Source organism: Calidris pugnax, unplaced genomic scaffold (genome assembly GCF_001431845.1).
Source record: "Calidris pugnax isolate Ruff unplaced genomic scaffold, ASM143184v1 scaffold76, whole genome shotgun sequence".
Lineage (NCBI taxonomy): Eukaryota > Metazoa > Chordata > Aves > Charadriiformes > Scolopacidae > Calidris > Calidris pugnax.
In genome coordinates, this window is record NW_015090827.1 from 2,340,234 (window position 1) to 2,357,824 (window position 17,591).

General features: G+C 40.1%; 1 protein-coding gene across 1 annotated transcript in view; it reads left to right on the forward strand.

The window, feature by feature from the left end:
• Nucleotides 1-17,591, forward strand: part of GLCCI1 (glucocorticoid induced 1) — a 51,445-nt gene that overhangs the window by 3,893 nt on the left and 29,961 nt on the right. Inside the window, exons 2-4 of the mRNA XM_014940306.1 lie at nt 5,415-5,501; nt 12,042-12,158; nt 15,225-15,377. Of these exons, the coding sequence (XP_014795792.1) occupies nt 5,415-5,501; nt 12,042-12,158; nt 15,225-15,377 (357 nt within the window). The remainder of the gene's footprint in view (nt 1-5,414; nt 5,502-12,041; nt 12,159-15,224; nt 15,378-17,591) is intronic.

Here is a 17,591-nt window from a genome sequence, read left to right on the forward strand (position 1 = left end):
TGGGAGCACGGATGGAGAAATGTTGTATACTTCTTCATGCTATACATGTGTTTCCCCCTTCCTAGTGTAAGGAATAATTCAATGTTGAAATCCTAACCTCAGAATCTTCAGAAACGTTTGGATAATTGTTAGTTTTTTAATATAATTATTTGGCAGTAGCTAAATAATTTAAAAGAATTTTATAAAATAAAAAAGAAGGAGAGTTTAGGAATAAAGATACGAATTTGATGTCATAACAAAGATGTGGCCAGTTAAAGTTCATCTGTGTAATCTTCCTTGATCTAAATAATGCAAAGAAAAGAACAAATGGCCAAGTGGAATGTGATTCATTGGTTTCTTGCACCCCCGCTCCCCCCAATTGACTTCTTAAACTGGGTTCCAGTATGCCTGGATATGCCGCCTTCAGTGTATATGGAAATGAGGTATTACACAACCAGAAATGAAGAAAGTTTGCAAAATGCCATTGAGAATTTTTACTTCTATCTAATCTAAAGAATAATGCAGTTATTAAACTGGAACACTTGGCAAAAATACACTTCTGTTCTTGTGTGGGGGTCAAGGTTTAATGTAGTTACTTCTCATTAGTCACCTGAATAAAGTTTTGTTTTCTCTTGGGTTGAAATATTGGTGCATTAGTTGTCATTGCATTCACGGGATATTTTAATGACGTACTTTGGGGGGAAGGGACAAGGGGGAAGGAGTATGTGTCATATAACTGTAAATTTATCACTAACTTTTCTGAGCTTGTATGATGTTTAAGAGGAGTCATCACCTGTAGTCAAATTAACTTCTAGTTTTTTAGGCTATTTCTTTCTGTAAAATTTCTAGAGGGTCTTTAAATGTTTTGGAAACATCTGAAGACTCAGAATCACACAGAATCACAGAATGGTATGGGGTTGGAAGGGACCTCTGGAGATCATCCAGTCCAACCCCCTGCCAGAGCAGGGCCACCTAGAGCAGGTCCCACAGGAACATGTCCAGGAGGGTTTGAATGTCTCCAGAGAAGGAGCCTCCACCACCTCTCTGGGCAGCCTCTGCCAGGGCTCTGCCACCCTCACAGCAAAGAAGTTCCTCCTCAGGTTTAGGTGGAACTTCATATGTTCCAGTTTGTGCCCATTCCCTCTTGTCCTGTCCCTGGGCACCACTGAAAAAAGCCTGGCCCCATCCTCCTGACACCCACCCTTTAAGTATTTATAGGTGTTGATCAGATCCCCCCTCAGTCTTCTCTTCTCCAGACTAAAAAGACTCACCAGGCTTTCTCTTTTGTGCTGTTGTTGCGTTTCTTTTGAAAGTGGAAGTTTTTCACAACCATTATTGCCTCCCCTGTAAAACCTAGACTTGCATTCTTAATCTTTGCACCCATCCCCCAGGGTAGTTAATCTGGAATGCAGGCTAGATATAGTAATTAGAGCAGAGGGCTGGCAATAAACGGCGAGATTATTTAGAGTAATTCAGTCTTATTTTAGGTTTAGGTGGGTTGAGACTCCGTGCAGTCATTCTACTGTAAATGAAGTGGAAAGAATGTAGGTGTATATATCCCTGCCATGGGTGGAAAAGCAAGGCAGAATTACCAAACGCCTTGGAAGAAATGCTGATCTTTACAAGGTTGGGTGAGTTAGAACAATGGTAATTGTGATTTACATTAAGACTGAAGAGAGCAACCAGATGTGGTTTCTCAGCATGTCCTATCCCATGCGCGTGCTTTGAGCGTTGTGTCAGCTGAAACCGGGACCATGAACCTTCACGCTTCGAAATACCAACCATCCTCCTCCTCTCGAAGCTGCGGCAGGCGTTACTTAATGCTTTCAAGGTTCTCCTGCTAAAGTGTTTTAATTCTTGGTTTCTGAATATAGACTTGCCATGACACTGAGTTAATATTTAAGTGATGCTCTAAATTCGTTTCAGCTCTGAAATATTACCAGTTTCACAGCTAGAGCCTGTGACCCCTCTTACTGTGTTTCTGACTTGAGTTTTTGGTTTGAGCTTTGGTTTTGTATATGGCAATTTGGAAATTTTTCTTCAAATACAGTTTTGAGTTACTTTTTTACTTTCATTATTTTTTTAATATGTTTAACACATGGGAAGTACACTTGCAGCTTCAAATGAAGGCTTCCACGAATAAGCCTGTTTTGTAGAAATTGTAAATAAAAACAATTTTCATGAAACGTGGAATATCAAGGGTGCTGTACACCCCCATTTTATTTGGAAATGTAAGTTACAACATTCAAATGAGATACAAGGTGCTCATACATAAGCTAAACTTACAAAACCAGAATTTCTGTTTGACTATAACAAGTGTGGGTGGTTTGATGGTGGGGTTTTTTATTGATTGTTTTTGGCTCTTTTTAAAAAAAGGCTTTTGCTTGAATATAAGAATTTTGCGTTACAGACCCAAAACTCTTCTTCATATAATGTGGGTTACAATATATTATGAGCAGCAATTTCAGGGGTTTGAAGAAGGCTGGCTTGCTACAGTATTCTAGTAACTGCTTATGTTGTGTTATTTTTTAACCTTTTTTTCTTTTTTCCATCTGAATATAAATGGCACATTAATATAACATTGCCAGAGTTCAGTACTTTGCTAGAAACATTATATAGTATTTGTAATCTAATACTACAAATGAAATTGAGGGACACAGAGTCCACCCCCTGCATACTGATACGTGTATGTATATTTTTGAAAGGTTGCGGCTTGACTCAATTAACCATAGATTGAAAGCAACTGTGTAGTCTTTGTCTCAAGGGAGATAGTATTTTAGTGGAAGAGAGTGTCAAAGAATATTTGAGAAAGTACAAAATTTAGTGAATGGATGTTTTATTTTTGATTTCTGATTAAGTCAACTGCACTATAAGGATTCCCACCTCTCTCTACTAATAGTTACGAGTGTTGTTGATGAAGTTCTTCAGGGTGTTGTGATTGGTTTGGTTTTGTTCTTGCTATCTGGATCAATATCTGTGCTTACTAAAAAATTCAGGCAAGTTCTTGCTTTCTGTGTAATGGAGTTGTCATTTTTTTTTTCAGTTCTTAGCAGTTTAATTCTCGTTGTTGAAAAACTGACTTTTTAGATACCTGATGGCTCTTCAGTTTTGCTTATTAAGCTCTAGTTGAGAGGCTATGAGGTTGTAGTGATCCCTGGTACACCCTCCTGCACTACAGGAGGATCTTTAAACACCTGAAATACCTTTTCCTACTTCATCCTGGAGTTGTTCCCCAGGCTATGGAGCAGTGCTGTATTCAGAATATGCTCTTTGAAGATAAATTTTCCAATAATTCCCCTTGCATTAACGTTTTCTGTTTTTGTATGAGGATGTGGTTCCGGCTGTACTTGGGATATAGTAAAATCCTTTAAGAAAAGAATAGTTGAAATTGGAAAGTCAATTGTAATAGACCGTGAAAGCCCATGATTTTGAAAAAGGAGCAAATTTTTTCTCCAGTTCTTTGGAAATCTGCAAGCCACTTCAATACCTAAAAAAATAAATTAAATGCAATACTGTGTCTTTCGCAGAAGTTTCAGGGAGATGTTAAGTACCCAATCTAAAAGTACATGTAATTATTTAGAACATGGCTCCACTAAAGTGCAGGGCGAGGGGATGCACACACCGGTAGCCTGGGGCAGAGGCTCTGCTTTGGGGTTGCCTGGCTGAGGGACTCCCATATTCCCCTCAAAGTTTTAAATAGCTGGTTTAAATCTTCACTCTTGGTGACTAATTGTTTTGGTTATTTTTCATAGCCATATTATCTTCTGGCTTCTTCCTCAGACCCACACACAGAGCGTCATATAATAAATACACAGAACCCTAACTTTTTTTATAAAGAGTTTTGTTTTCTTTCCTGGGAACATGCAGCAAAAAAATTTTTTTTCTTTCCATTTTGCTTTTAATTGCCCACGCAGCTTCCTGGGCCTTTGGTAGAAGTATTTCTGGTGGTGTAAAAATAACGGAGACAAAAACCCACCAAAAACACGGAAAGTGCAGGGCTGGCAGAAAAAACAGAAGTGGGATACATAGGCCTGTGTGCACAAAGTGATTTAGCACATTAATTATTAGCACTTGGGCGTTAAGTGCCGGGATGTAGGCCGTGTAATGCTGTAGTGATAAAGGCCTGTGGCCTGACACTGCAGTTCAAGGCCTAATGGCGCCAGGCCGGGCCTGATGTCCTCAGCTGGAGAGGCCTGGCCCCAAAGGCGCTTCCACCTCCCTTCGAGGTGCTGCAGACATTGTTTTTGTGGTGGTTTTGTGGTGTTCTCCAAGGCGATGCCCGGCCTCCTTGAGCAGAAGAGTGTTTGTTACCTGTGTGGGCACGACAGAAGTTTCTAGAAACCTAGAGGGGAAGTGAGAGTAAGGAGAGCTGTGGAGGAAGAGTGTTCCCCTGCATGAGAAGGGGGTCCCTCAGGGAGGAGGATCCCAGATCTGCTGGGCTGGGGTCCTGTCTCCACTGGCGAAGTGTCAGCAGTGGTCCCCTCCCTGAAGAACCTCACTGCCAAACCCTCATCATTTTCAGTGCTATAGTTGTATCTCTTGTGGCCTTACTGTGAAAGGTTCAGCTAATACAAGTAGAAATTGTTGAAAAAAACACTTTTTTTTTTCTTTTCCCATTTTTATATATCTGCCTAAAGCTCTGAGTGTTTGTATGATTCATATCCCAAACTCTCCCTGGATTTTAGATGTCCCCCATAGCTCCTCTGGCAGCCGGTGACTCTCTTGTTCAGAAACGCCGGTGGATACCCTCAGTTTTCATAATGTTCTTGTGGTGAATAAGCACAGGAGTTTGGAGATAGGGCTTCCAGACCTTTCTCAATCTTTAGGGTTTAACTTTATAACTCCTACATCCAATCACAGTCCCCAAATTCCAGGCTTGCAGAGAAGCCTGGAAAAGGGCTGCTCTTCACTGTTCTGCTCATGTAGGTCGGTGCCAAAAGCAATAAAAGGCATATCAAACTCTGTATCAAGTCAGAGTTAGCAAGAAGGAGTTGATTATATGGCCAGTGATTAAGGGAACATAAGTGGGAGAAGTGCATCCTGGCTTTCAGTCTCTTGAGTTTGTTAGTATATTTTTGTAAATCTTCTGGTTTTCTAAACTGTCTACTGGGTGAAAACTAGAATCGGATGCCAAAGCGCAGATGAGAATAGCCAAGTAAGGGTTTTTTGTGATTGTCAGGCCTCTGATTCCTTCTTCAGTGATGTGCCTTGTCCTCATCCTTTGTAAATGCAAATTTACAAAGCCTTAGTTTTCGACATGTATTTTTTATGTATTGAGACTATTAGTGCTGCATATCAGATTCTGACATTTATTCTTCATGTATAATGCCTGAACTCTGACACTGCAGAAAGAGTAAAACAATAATTTAAGCCAAAATTTTTTCTTACCTGAAGAATTCAGTACAGTATATTTTCTGGTTTTTTTTCCTCTCTAGACACCTAGCTGTTGGGCTGAAGAAGGAGCAGAAAAGAGATCACATCAACGCTCAGCATCATGGGGAAGTGCTGATCAATTAAAAGAGGTGAGAAGTTTTGCACAGTGAAGCCTTTCAAGTTTTGATGTGCCCAAGACGTTTTTTTAATCCCTATCAGGAGTCCAGGAAACTGCACCCTTTCCCCTCCCCTCTGTTGCTTTTGAAAAAACAGGTTTTACCTCCAATGTAGGAGTTATTTCAAGAGTGGTTGTTATTTTACGCCTGTTGGATTTCCTCCCTTCCTACTCCACAGTGTTGGCTGTGAAGGAGCAGTCGGAGTGAGTGCTGAAGAACCAGCTTGTTGTTGCTTACTCGTTTTTCTCTTCAGAGTAACCTTAGGTAGCTTTCTGTTCCTTACTGCTGCTCTCCTGAAAGAGGCAAAGTATAAGTTGGTATGTTAGCATATTCTTCTTTAGAAATTTCGTTCAAGTTTAAGGGTGGAGATAGAGAGGACATCACTTTTACAAATAAAAAGGAGAATAGGTGTGGATACAGTAGTGATAGGATTGCTTGTAAAATGCTCTTTAATCATATGTATTTTGCTGTAGACTACAGCTGCAACTAGAAGGAACCTGCCAAAGGTGAAGTGGATTTGCATAATGAGAAATTAGATAGAATAAAATTGTCCTCAGCTCAGCTGAAATGGCAATATTTCAGTTTTTGTCCTAGTCAAGTCCATTCTATCCAGAGTTCATAGAATCTTAAAATACCAAGTTGGAAATGACCTCAAGGATCATCTGGTCCAGCCGTTCTTGGCAAAAGCACAGTCTGGACACAATGGCCTAGCACCCTGTCCAGCTGTTTCCTAAAAGTGCCTGATCATGGGGAATCCACCACTGCCCTGGGAAGATTATTCCAATGTTCTCATTGTAAAAAAATTTCATCTTGCGTTCAGTCAGAATCTCCCCAGGAGTTACTTGTACCTGTTGCCAGTCATCTTTTCCGTGTGACTCCTTGTGAAAAGGGAGTCTCCATCAGGAAGGGTGCAGCCTCTCTTCCAGAACAGCACCTTTCTTTTTTACTAAATTAATCTTGTGGCATATTCTTAGGGGGTTGGACTTTTCCCTGATGCTCTGGGCTTTTTGCATCCTCTCCTGTCTCGCTGTTTAATGGGACATTCAAAAAGGAGAAGAAATGTATAGGTTGTCTGAGGAGATGATTACTGGCAATATGTGGTCCTCTTCCCTTGATAGGAACAATAGTTGTCAAAAGGAGTGACATCAGTTTAATTACTTGACTTTTAAAATCAGATTTGACAAATATGGCATAATCTTGTATTCCAGTGGTGGCAATAGCCTCATTTTTTAAAGATGAGGACCTGGGCCAAAGAGAGGTCAATCCAAAGAGGGTTGTCTGTTCCCATCTCGTTGAGTACCTGTTATGAAACTCATTATGGCTGATTTATTAGTATATTCACTTGCCTGGGTGACTTCATCTGCAGCTGTGAGGAAGCCCTCAGAATCACGGATGAAGTCCCCAGAAATGAGCGCAGAAGGAGTTTTGTGTCTGAAGAGTTTTGGCTTAAACGTTACCTCCCAGCACAGAGGAATTGTAGCAGGGGCAGGCGTAGCATCTGTATTTGCAGGATAACGCTCACTTGCTTTTACTGAGAGACCATCCTTCATCTTCTGGCGGTTCCCTATCAAGTTCTGCAACCAGCAGCTTTTCTTCACCACAGGGCTGTGACTGTCAGCGATAGGGGAGCCTTCAGCATGTAAGCAAGCCTCTGCCGTTTGATAACAGCCATCCACTGTGCTAGGGTGCCATCCTCTGTGTGGACTGACCACAAGAGAAAGAGAAGAAACCTGGCCAATGGGTTTCATGGTTCCTTAGCGATAGACCACAGTAATGGAAAAACCAGGCTGTGTGGAAGAGAATTGTTTCTATCCAAATTTTGCAATGGTTGTTCACCACAAAACCTGCCCTTGTCTTCTCCAGCTTATAGTTCCTCGGAATTGTTTCTATCCAAATTTTGCAGTGGTTGTGCCCTTGTCTTCTCCAGCTTATAGTTCCTCTCTTCCTCTGTTTTCCTTTCTCCAGCTTCTCAGACCAGTTTTCTTGCCTTTTCTGGTTCCCTGGGTTCACAGTCCCAGTGTCATTCTCTGTGCACTGTCCAGCCAATTCTCATTATCTTCCCTACTTGAGCTGTTACTCAGTTACCTTCCAGCTCCTTGTCTGTTCTGTCTTTCCATTATTTGGCTTCTATTTTATCCCTTTCTTTTTCCTTTCCCTAACCTGTAAGTCCTGGTTCCAGTTTCTCTGCCTGGCTACTTAATGCCTGTGCGGTGGGAGGTGAGAGTTTGTTCAATACCAACAGCATCTCAGTTTCCTTGTGGCACAGCAATCTGCAGATTCTGGAAGGAGGAACTCTGGGGCAGCTCTGTTCAAACTCTAAAGCCCACTAGAGACAGAATCACTAGCAAATGTAGCTGCCAGATCCAAACATCTTTCTTGAACATGTGCAAACTGAAATTTTTTCTAAAGCTTTGCCAAATGTAAAGATTTTTCCAAGGGAATGGAGGGGCACATTCCCAGCATAAAGGACCTCCAGACAAATACTTAGCTTTTTATTCCAAAGCATCGGACATCAGAGCTTCCTGGGTAAAAAGCTACGATAATGTGTTTTAGCACATAAAATGATTTGCATCTACCTTTTATTTTAATTGTTATTCTTAAAACAACTCTAATACTTGTACTGCCATCTCTGATGGGGACGGGACAGAAGAGCTGAATGTTCACGGTAGACTTCAGAGAAAAATTTGACAAAGCTAGAGGCAGCTGAAAGGAAGAGCTTAAGTAATGGAAATTAAAGTCTCACCTCTCCTGGGCAACTGCATTTGTTATGAGTAACGTAGGTAACAGCAGTTCTGCCTCGCAGTTTGAATCCCTTCCCACAGTGTTTGAGGGTAAACTAGCAGGTAGCTGTGTACACACTCCTAGGCTTGTCTTAGCAGTTTGGCTTCATGTTTTCTTCTTCCCACAATCAATGGAATGATTTCTCGCATGTATTTTTTTATTATGTTGATACTGTAAACTGGCCAAATACTTGTATGCATACTTTTAATTGGTATCGATAAAAGAAGATTGAATGTGCTTTTAAGTTGAAAAAACTTGGTTTATTTCCTTGGTTAGTTTGAGAGCTATTACAATTAAAAGCATTTGTTAAAACAACTGGGAGCTCTTTTAAAAAAGATTTACATTTAAAACCCCTAAAAATCAGTGTATAGACTTATGATCCAAAGCAAGCAAATGAATTCTGTATTAGCACATAAAAACAAATTTCACTTTGGGTAGTTGAAAATTCTTTTGCCCTTGAATTGACAGAGGGAGTGCCAGGGTTGAACCTGTTTGGCAGTGAAATGGGCAATGCTTGCTTTCTTGTAGTGGGTCTATTAAAAAATTTACAACTCCCCAGCTCTCAATATGAACTTGGTAATGATAGAGTGTACCTTTTTTTGTCACCTCCTAACAAGATTTACCTTTTTTTTATTATTATTATTTTATTCTGAAGGGATCTACTGCTTGTTTTTACGAAGTCTTGAGTGTAACTTGTTGTAAGATAATGCCAGACTGCTTTAATATTATTTTAATAAGTACGTGTCTTGATTGGGAGATAAAGATTGCTATCAGTCTTTGTACTCATATTTTTCCCCCTTTCAATCTGAATAGTTAGATTGAAATTCTGTTGAATAGGGACAATTTTAGTTGTAGCTTACCCTGAACTGGAATTTACTTAGAACCAGAAAACCCCTGGATTTAAAATAAATAGTTTTCCGTTTGTATAAGTTTTTAAGGACCTATTTCAGATGATGGATTTTTCACTCCCCTTAAGCACCTCTGTGTGCTGTATCTGTTACACTGGCACCAGCAACCCCCCACTGGAACGTCCCTTTTGCTCTAACAGAGTACTTGAAAAGGACTTTGGAATAAAAGAGAATAGAATATGAGAGCTTACACTTTTTATATGCTTTCATATACCAATTGAGAGATTGTATTCAAAGGCTTGGGGTGAATTTCTAATGCTTGTTTTACTCTTTGACCTACTGGTTAACTTTTTTATTAACAGTTGGTTCCTGAAAGAGTTAGAGCTCACTCTCATAATGAAGAGTTTGGCTTGCTCAGAAATAAGAAGTTACTATGTTGTGTAGCCTGATTTGTAGAAATACAACCTATTACCTGGTTATTATTAAGCATTTGGACAGGAATGGTGAGATGTGACATGTTCCTTCATATTAGTAGTCTGCACCTAAGTCTCTTCAAATGAAAAATTTGAAGTATCAGGATACTCAGATTATTCCAGTGTTGTAAAGAACAGACCTCATTTGCTTATTTCTCAGGTTTGTGCCATTAGTTATATTAGACTGCGTGCATATTATGGGTGTTATAGACAAGAGTTATATTGATTTCAAGTACACTTCTAGCTGTCAAAACATTCAGCAAGCAAAAACCATATTTATAGGGTTTTATCCTAATTTCTTATTCATTTAATAATCTTTGATGGGCGTCTTATAGTTGGCTGTATGACAGTGAACCATCAAGGCTGAACTGCAGGTTTGTGCCCTGAATGACCTCATATAGGTTTATTACTGATGAACTGGTCTTTGTGTTTTGTTGGGGGTGTTTGTTGGTTGTTTTTTTTTTTAATAAAGAACTTTAAAGTATGTTATGAGAAGAGTTCTTCTGTTAAATCAACAATATTGCATGGAACAGTCAGTGGAAGAGGAAAGGCTGAAAACTTTAATTATTTTGAAGTGTGCACGGATGTGTGGGTTGTGTTCCTCTCCCATAGAGTCGCACACCACTCTCCCTGCTTTCTGATTATTCATGTAGCCAGCCATCTCAGTCCACAGCTGTCTTCTCATCTGGGCATTGGTTTTATCTTCTGGTTTTACATTTTTAAAGGGGAAGATGAAGATTATTTCCCTGTTCTCTCCATTCTCCAACATAAATCTTTGTAAATATATGTATACTTACCAGACCGGTTACCTGCTTGCTTTTTCATCTCTCTATGGAGCTAGATTTCCCATTTGCCATTATTCCTAAAGGGAGAATGGGGAAGTTCTGGACAATTTATTTATTTATTTTTAGAGATGCAGTATCTCTTTAGACTCTTTGAAAGTTTCTTCCAATGTGGTGCCTGAGTTGCAACTTTCATCAAGAGATAAGTCTCACAGTTCTCCAAATCTAGCTCATCTCTGTTAGAAACTGTCGTGTCAGGGTTCTGTCTGTCTTGGTGTATTTTACTCACAGACCCTTTCAGAAAGCTGAACTGTTTGTCCTGTTGTTGAAAGATCAAAGTACTCAGTATTTCTGAGTAGCAGCTCTCTGAATACGGGTAACGAGCTGTGGTAAGACTTGATATGAAGCTGTAAAGGTTGATCCTTCTTTTGTGAGTGATACCAGAAATGTCACAAAGAAGAGTCCACAGCCTGGAGCAAAGCTCCATCCAAACCTCTTCACCGAGCGCTGTCGTCTCTGACACCGTGAAGAGTGATGTGAAGTGATTCTCTGCCACGGAGCTGCTTTGCAAGAGCACTAGTGATATATTTAACTACTTGGAGTTAACCACAGAGTGCGTGTACTTGTAAGCTGTCACTCAGAAGGAGAGGTTGATGAAGTTCTTTGAAATACGAATTCCGTGTGCATTCAGTTCTCCTTACTTGCCCTTCAAGTTTTTTAAAATTGTGCCTCAAGTTGGGTTAAAAATGAAATGGGGCCGTGCATGCTGTGCCTTAGATGCCAGGGTGCTGAGCATGGGGAAGACCAGGACTTGAGCCCAAAGGAAGAAATTACCCAGTCTTCAGGAAGTGTCTGTACCTGTTGTGTGAATTTGCACAGTCTAAACTTCTGAGACAATGCTTATAGAGAGAAATACTCTCTTTTGTATAGGAATATCCAGGAGGAATAAATAAGTGGAGGAATCCCCAAATGGAAGTTCTTTGGTTTCTGTTAAGGAGGAAGTCAAATGGATAATGGCTTTAGTTGCATTTGACCTTTAAAATATGTAACTTTTGATTAGACATCTTTGCAGCAGACAGCAGAAAAGATAATTCTGTCTGCCTGAAGGAATCTGTGATAATTTAGCCTGCAGGGAAATGCTATTAAATGTATTAAATAAGTTCTCCAAGATGAGTGCTGCATATTGATTGCCAGTTGTTTGTGAAGGCTCTTTGCTTCCATGATGAATTATCATTGGAAAACTTTGGTTGGGGTTAAGATCAAACAATTTAAACTGGAGGCTTCATTGTCCCCAGTTTAAACCAGTTGTAGGCTAGAAATTGCTACAGATGGTCATTGTGACTACTTTCGTTTGCATCAGTTACTACAGTGCTTGTTTGTAAATGAGGAAGTTTAGTAATTAAACTAAGCCTAATTAAACTCGTGTTCAGGTTGGCAAATAGGGCAGATACTTTGGAGAAAATAGCTAATAAGCAGAAAGAAGCCTTTTAATGCTCGTGCTTCGAGGGAAGGCAATCCCATATGCTTGTAAAACCCCTCCAAAGAGGACTTCAAATGTCTGCGATTGGGAAGATTTGAGCCATTACCCATTTGATAACTCATTATCACTTCACCTGAACTTCTTTCCAGCAGATTGCCAAGCTGAGGCAGCAGCTCCAGCGCAGTAAGCAGAGCAGTCGTCACAGCAAAGAGAAAGAACGTCAGTCCCCTCTCCATGGCAACCATATAGCAATCAGTCAGACTCAGGTAAGCAGAGAGTTATTTGTATTAGCAGCCTCCTGCCTTATCGGGGTTGGTGAATAGCTTGCTGAAATGCTTAACAGCCTGATACCCTTGCATCTTCACTGAAATTTATCTGGTAGTCATCATATAATAAAAGAAAGAAGGGTTGCAGAAGGATAGCAACTGAAATATATTAAGATGCTGGAAAAATTCTGAGCGTGGCCAGATAAGACTGCGCTTCCAGGAATACATCATGCTTGTTTCCAAGACTGATTTTTATGGTACACTTTCAGGAGTCTGCTTCTCTGGAAGGTTATTTGCTTATCAGTTTCACAACCCAATTTCATCTGAGCTGGTTAAAAAAAAAAAAAGAAAAAAGAAAAAGATAGTACCAAGGGTAAGCAGTCTGGATTGGCAGCCCAACAATTGATCAGTCTTTGAGCAGCAAGCAGAACACTAACTGGCTTGTTACGAACAGACTTGTAATTCACCTTACCGTGTATTCATCAGTGAAAGACAGCAACACTGCATCACCAGAGATTCCAGGGAAAATCTCATTTCCTTGTCCCATTTTAGGAATCTTTCTGACACTTTGCTTGTTGGTCAGTTCCTGGCCAGAGGGGCAATTTTCACATGACATCGAGGAAAAACAGTATTGTGGTGTTTACTTTCTAAAAAGTAAATAATAAGTGGTAATTCAACTTGAATTGAAACTCAACTGAAATCAAGACGGTGCTTGGCACAGTACCCCATCCCTGGTGACTGGAGGACCTGTCACACTATGGGATAAAAGTCTTTTTTCTTCATGGTTTTGTCTAGGACATACCTGTTGGTTGTTATGGTAGTCCAGAATCATTGTTGGCACAGCATCCTGTCTTCTAGCGTGAGAGTTTGTGGTTGCAGTGGATATTTTACAGTACAGTTGGTACTGTAGGTTTTGAGTGTTTCCATTATATTAAATGGAAAAATAGCTGTCATCACCAGCCTGTTCTTGTTCCAGTACAGTACAGTTGGTACTGTAGATTTTGAGTGTTTCCATTATATTAAATGGAAAAATAGCTGTCATCACCAGCCTGTTCTTGTTCCAGACACTATGACTTATTGTAAAACCTCAATCAGACATAAAGTTTAGGATGCAAAATTTTGTGACCAGATGGTGTTGATGACCATTCTTAGGTTCTCTATCAATGGGCATTGTGGTGACAGTACTTCTCTCCAGTGACCGGTCTGTGGATTTGATATCCTCTTGCTGTCTTGGAGATTAAGCTGAGGCTCCTAGTCTGACATCATCTGTTTTCTGTTGTATTATTACATACCTGTTTTGCAAAGTGACATGTGACTTCAGGCAAATTTTAATGTAGCTGATCATTTTAACACTAGCCTGGCTGGGACAGATTTTGTTTTCAGGTCATTTTCATATTTCACAAAGTTAGAAAATTTTTCCTGTGCTCTGAGTATATCAATATTTCTCCTATTATGAAGATGCTGACCCACAGGAAGAATAGCTTTGGACAAATGACCTGACTACCAATGAGATTCCCCAGCAGGGAGCAATGGAGGGTGCCCCGTGCAGTGTCTGTTCTCACCATTACAACCTGCCAGCAAAATTGAAACGCAATTAGGAGTTTTAAAGCCCAGGCAAGGTTCAGTCAATGACTTCATGAACCTTAAGCCACTTGTAGAAAGCAGTTAATCTTGTCTCATTTGACAGCGCAGACGTTTGAGTCCTGATTAAATTTCACCTACAGTGGATCCTTGACTTGGAGCCCATGTTACTCACAGGCCACTGTTTGAACTCCCAAAATGTTGGTTCCGTTACTGAATTTCCTGCCTGCGATTGAAATAGCCAGTGGTTTAGGAAGAAGAGGTTGAGCCATGATGGCTGATCCTTTGAGTTCCTCCTTCTGTTTGGATAAAAGCTCATCCTTAAAACCTAGTCTTGTGATGAAGATATGCAAGAAATTGATATTCTTCCTCAAACTTTTATGCTTCTATAACAAAGGATCCCACTACATTTTGGAGAGAAAAGGGTTTTGCTTTTCATCTCAACGTACGCTGTTGTGGGTACCTCCTCCGCTCTTTATAGACACAGGAAAAACAGTCTTCAACACAGACTGAAATCCAAAATCCATATGCTTTGAAGGACCATTCTTTAGTACTTGGAGCTCACTTTGCCATGGCTCGTGCAATATTTTGATTTCTCAAGAAGGTGTTCTCTGACGAGGCCGGTGAAGTTTTCAGTTCTGGCACCCCTGCAGGAAGCCATCCTGCAGGCGGTGTGTTTTGTCAGAGAACACCTCCACACAAGTGACGTGCCCCTTTGGAGCTGCACATTGTGCAAAGTTCATTTGGCAAGAACTCAAAAACAAATTTTCACATTTTGTCTTAGGCATCCTGTGATTCTCGTAACAAAAGGACAGTGTATGTTGGGAGTGAACTCTGGTCATGGCTATCAGTGTAGATGCATCTAATGCTGTGTAGAGCTTTGAGGTTGATGGTTGATTCACTCTTGTGAATGTTTCCTGTTGGTAACAGAGCTCCACCCCAACAGGTTTTCCTGAAAACAGTATTTATTTACATGCTTTATTCTTAAACTCCAAATTATTTCTTTTGAGACCTTTGACATGAAGGTTCAGAATGAGTGCTTTATTTCTTCATTCGCTGAAGCCAACCAAAAGACAACAAAATTGCATTAAGTGAATGTTTCAGTTGAGTGGTTAAGCTTTAGGAATGTTGGGAACTGCCTGTTGGATCCCAGTTAAACCATCAGCACCTTGAGTCTCCCCACCCTTCTACTGTGTGTTCTGTAATCTATACATGTGGAAAGTACATATAGCTGCCTACTTACTGTGGAGTGAAGTAGTAAAATGCTTTTATTATAGAACACTTTGAGTTAAGTAGAGAGGATTTTAGTGGCTTTTGATTTACGCAAGCTTTTCTTTTTATTTAAATTTGCCAAGTAAAGATGGTCTTCTAGATGGCAAAATTAATACACAGGTTCTTGCTTCTTAGGGTTTTTTAGCGCTGGTTTCAGTCTTCTGTCTTTATTCCATTTTCCAACTTCCAACCGTGTTGCTCTCTACCTTCTAGGCTTCTATTTCCAGATCAGTCCCAATGCCACTGTCAAACATTTCAGTGCCAAAATCAACTGTTTCACGTGTGCCGTGTAATGTAGAAGGAATAAGCCCCGAACTAGAAAAAGTATTCATTAAGGAAAACAGTGGAAAAGAAGAAGTATCCAAGGTAAGCTTATATTAATGTGTTTATGGTTATTTTTCCTTTGTAATCTATAAACACGTGGGAAACCTTGTGACAAACCTTCCTCATGGCTGAAATTACAAATAATTTTCTTCAAAGAGCTGTTTGTTTGAAAATGTTTTAGGGTGGTGGTTGGTTTTTTGGTTTATTCGTTTGTTTTTTAAAGGGCTTCTGGCCAAACATACTTTGTTTAGAATGCCCTTTCTGTTGAGAACTTGAAAGTTTTTGTGTGAAATGCAAGTGCTTGAAAATTTAGATACTTCAGGCTACAGTAGTAAGTAATTAGAGGTTAAAGGAGATAAATTCATTTGCTCCGTTTTGCATTCTTTTTCTTAGGCAAGACTTACGTTTCTTGTGCTGTGCTCTGCTTTTTGATTTTAATGTTTTTCTTCCATAAACCGAACGTGAATCCTTTTACCTCTGTGGAACCACTGTGACCTGTCGTGGGGAGAGCTCCTGGTGGGAATTACTGACAGGCAGGGCTGGAGTGTTGGAATTGTCACTGAGGAGCACTGGGCTACTCAGATAGCACTTAAAACCTGAAATACTTGGTTTACAGCCCCTCTTTCCTAAATAGCCAATGAAGATTTGCTGCTGTGGGATAAATGACTCGACTGTTTTTTCTGATCTTCTCTAAGATGTAGGTTCTTTTCTCTTGAATGGTCACATAATAGCAGTTCAATGTACAGGTCAAGCCATAAAACCTTAATCAGAGGTTTTAGATTCCAAAACCTGATATTTGTAGTTCTTCATTTCGGCAGTAAACTTAAAAAGCTTTGGAATAATCTTGGCTTCTCCAGAGACTTAGTTGTGTGGACAAAGCATGAAATACTGTAGTAGTAAGTGTTTTGTGCTAAGTTTGCTTTCCTAAGGCTGTCTCATCCCTTTAGAAAGGGGGGGTGTGTGTTGTAACAGCGGAATAAAGAAAAAAACACACAAACCAAAACAGAAAGCCCAAATCAATAAACTTTGTTGCGCCATCTCCAAAGAGAGTCTAAAAAGGTCCGTCATACAGTGCCACCGTTGATCTTGCTATGGCTAGGGGTTTTGATCTCCTGTGGCTAGAGGACATCTCATTTATTTATCAGACAAATCATCTTCATAAGTGTTGTCCTTGGTCTTTAACAGCTTCTTACTCGGGATGCAGAACTGGGGCTGCGTAAGTTACTGAATGTCCTGGCTCTGATCCAGCAAAACAGTTAAGCACATACTTAAGTGCATTGTTGGAGCGGGGCCAGGGGCGCTCAGCAGTTTACGCCACCAAGGCGATGGTGAACCCTTTCCTCCAAACATCTCAGCTGGGCAGAGAGTCTTCAGACACAGAAGAAAGTCTTAAGTTAGACATTGCCCTTGAAGCCGAGTCCATCTTTGGGGGCAGAGGGTCGTTTCCCGCTCCGTAGCTGCTAATTTCTGCAAAGTCTGGTCTAGTGGGACCTAACTGGGAGTCCTAGCACTGTCTCTGAGCTTACGAGATCTCATAGGTCATAATAAGAGTAATTTACTGTCTTCCTGCTGGTGAACACACTCCTAATACAACGATTTAGCCCCTTTTTAGCCTGGGGGGGTTGGGGTAGCGGGGTTAAAGGTTAGGAATTACTGATCAAAAGATAAACCATAGGAAACCAAACTTCATTAGTTTCACTGCTAGTGTAACAATTTGTTTTTCTTTCAATTTTCTGCCGTTCTTTCTAGCTGTAACATTAGGTATTTTTAGAAGGTGTTTTAAAATAGCAATCCAAGGTAGTTGGTTGCTTTGGGTGATGTGTGATGGATAAATTACTCTGTAGACTTGCCTGTAAGACTGGTGTGCATCTAGATTTTCATCCGGTTTCTCTTTCAAAGTTAGGTGCTACACTAGTATCTTTCTGATTTCTTCCATTTCATTTTGATAACCACGTTTGGGCTGTCCCAAGTGAAATAAGATGCATTTTAGTTCTGTTAACATTTTAGTCTAGTGTCCTTGAATTTTTTTCTATTCGAGTCTCATCTCTTCAGTATAAACTTGTATTTTTTTTTTTAAAGTAAACTGTTTCCTAGGTCATATATTGAAATCAGACTAGGTGATACATAGGACAAAAATAAGCTTAGGTTAAAGCAGTTCTGTGGGTAGCTTTATGGATGTTACTTGAGTTACCCTTTAAATTTAGCTCCCAATTAAAATGGGTAACCAGTGAAACTTTCTTCCCAGTTTCATGCTTC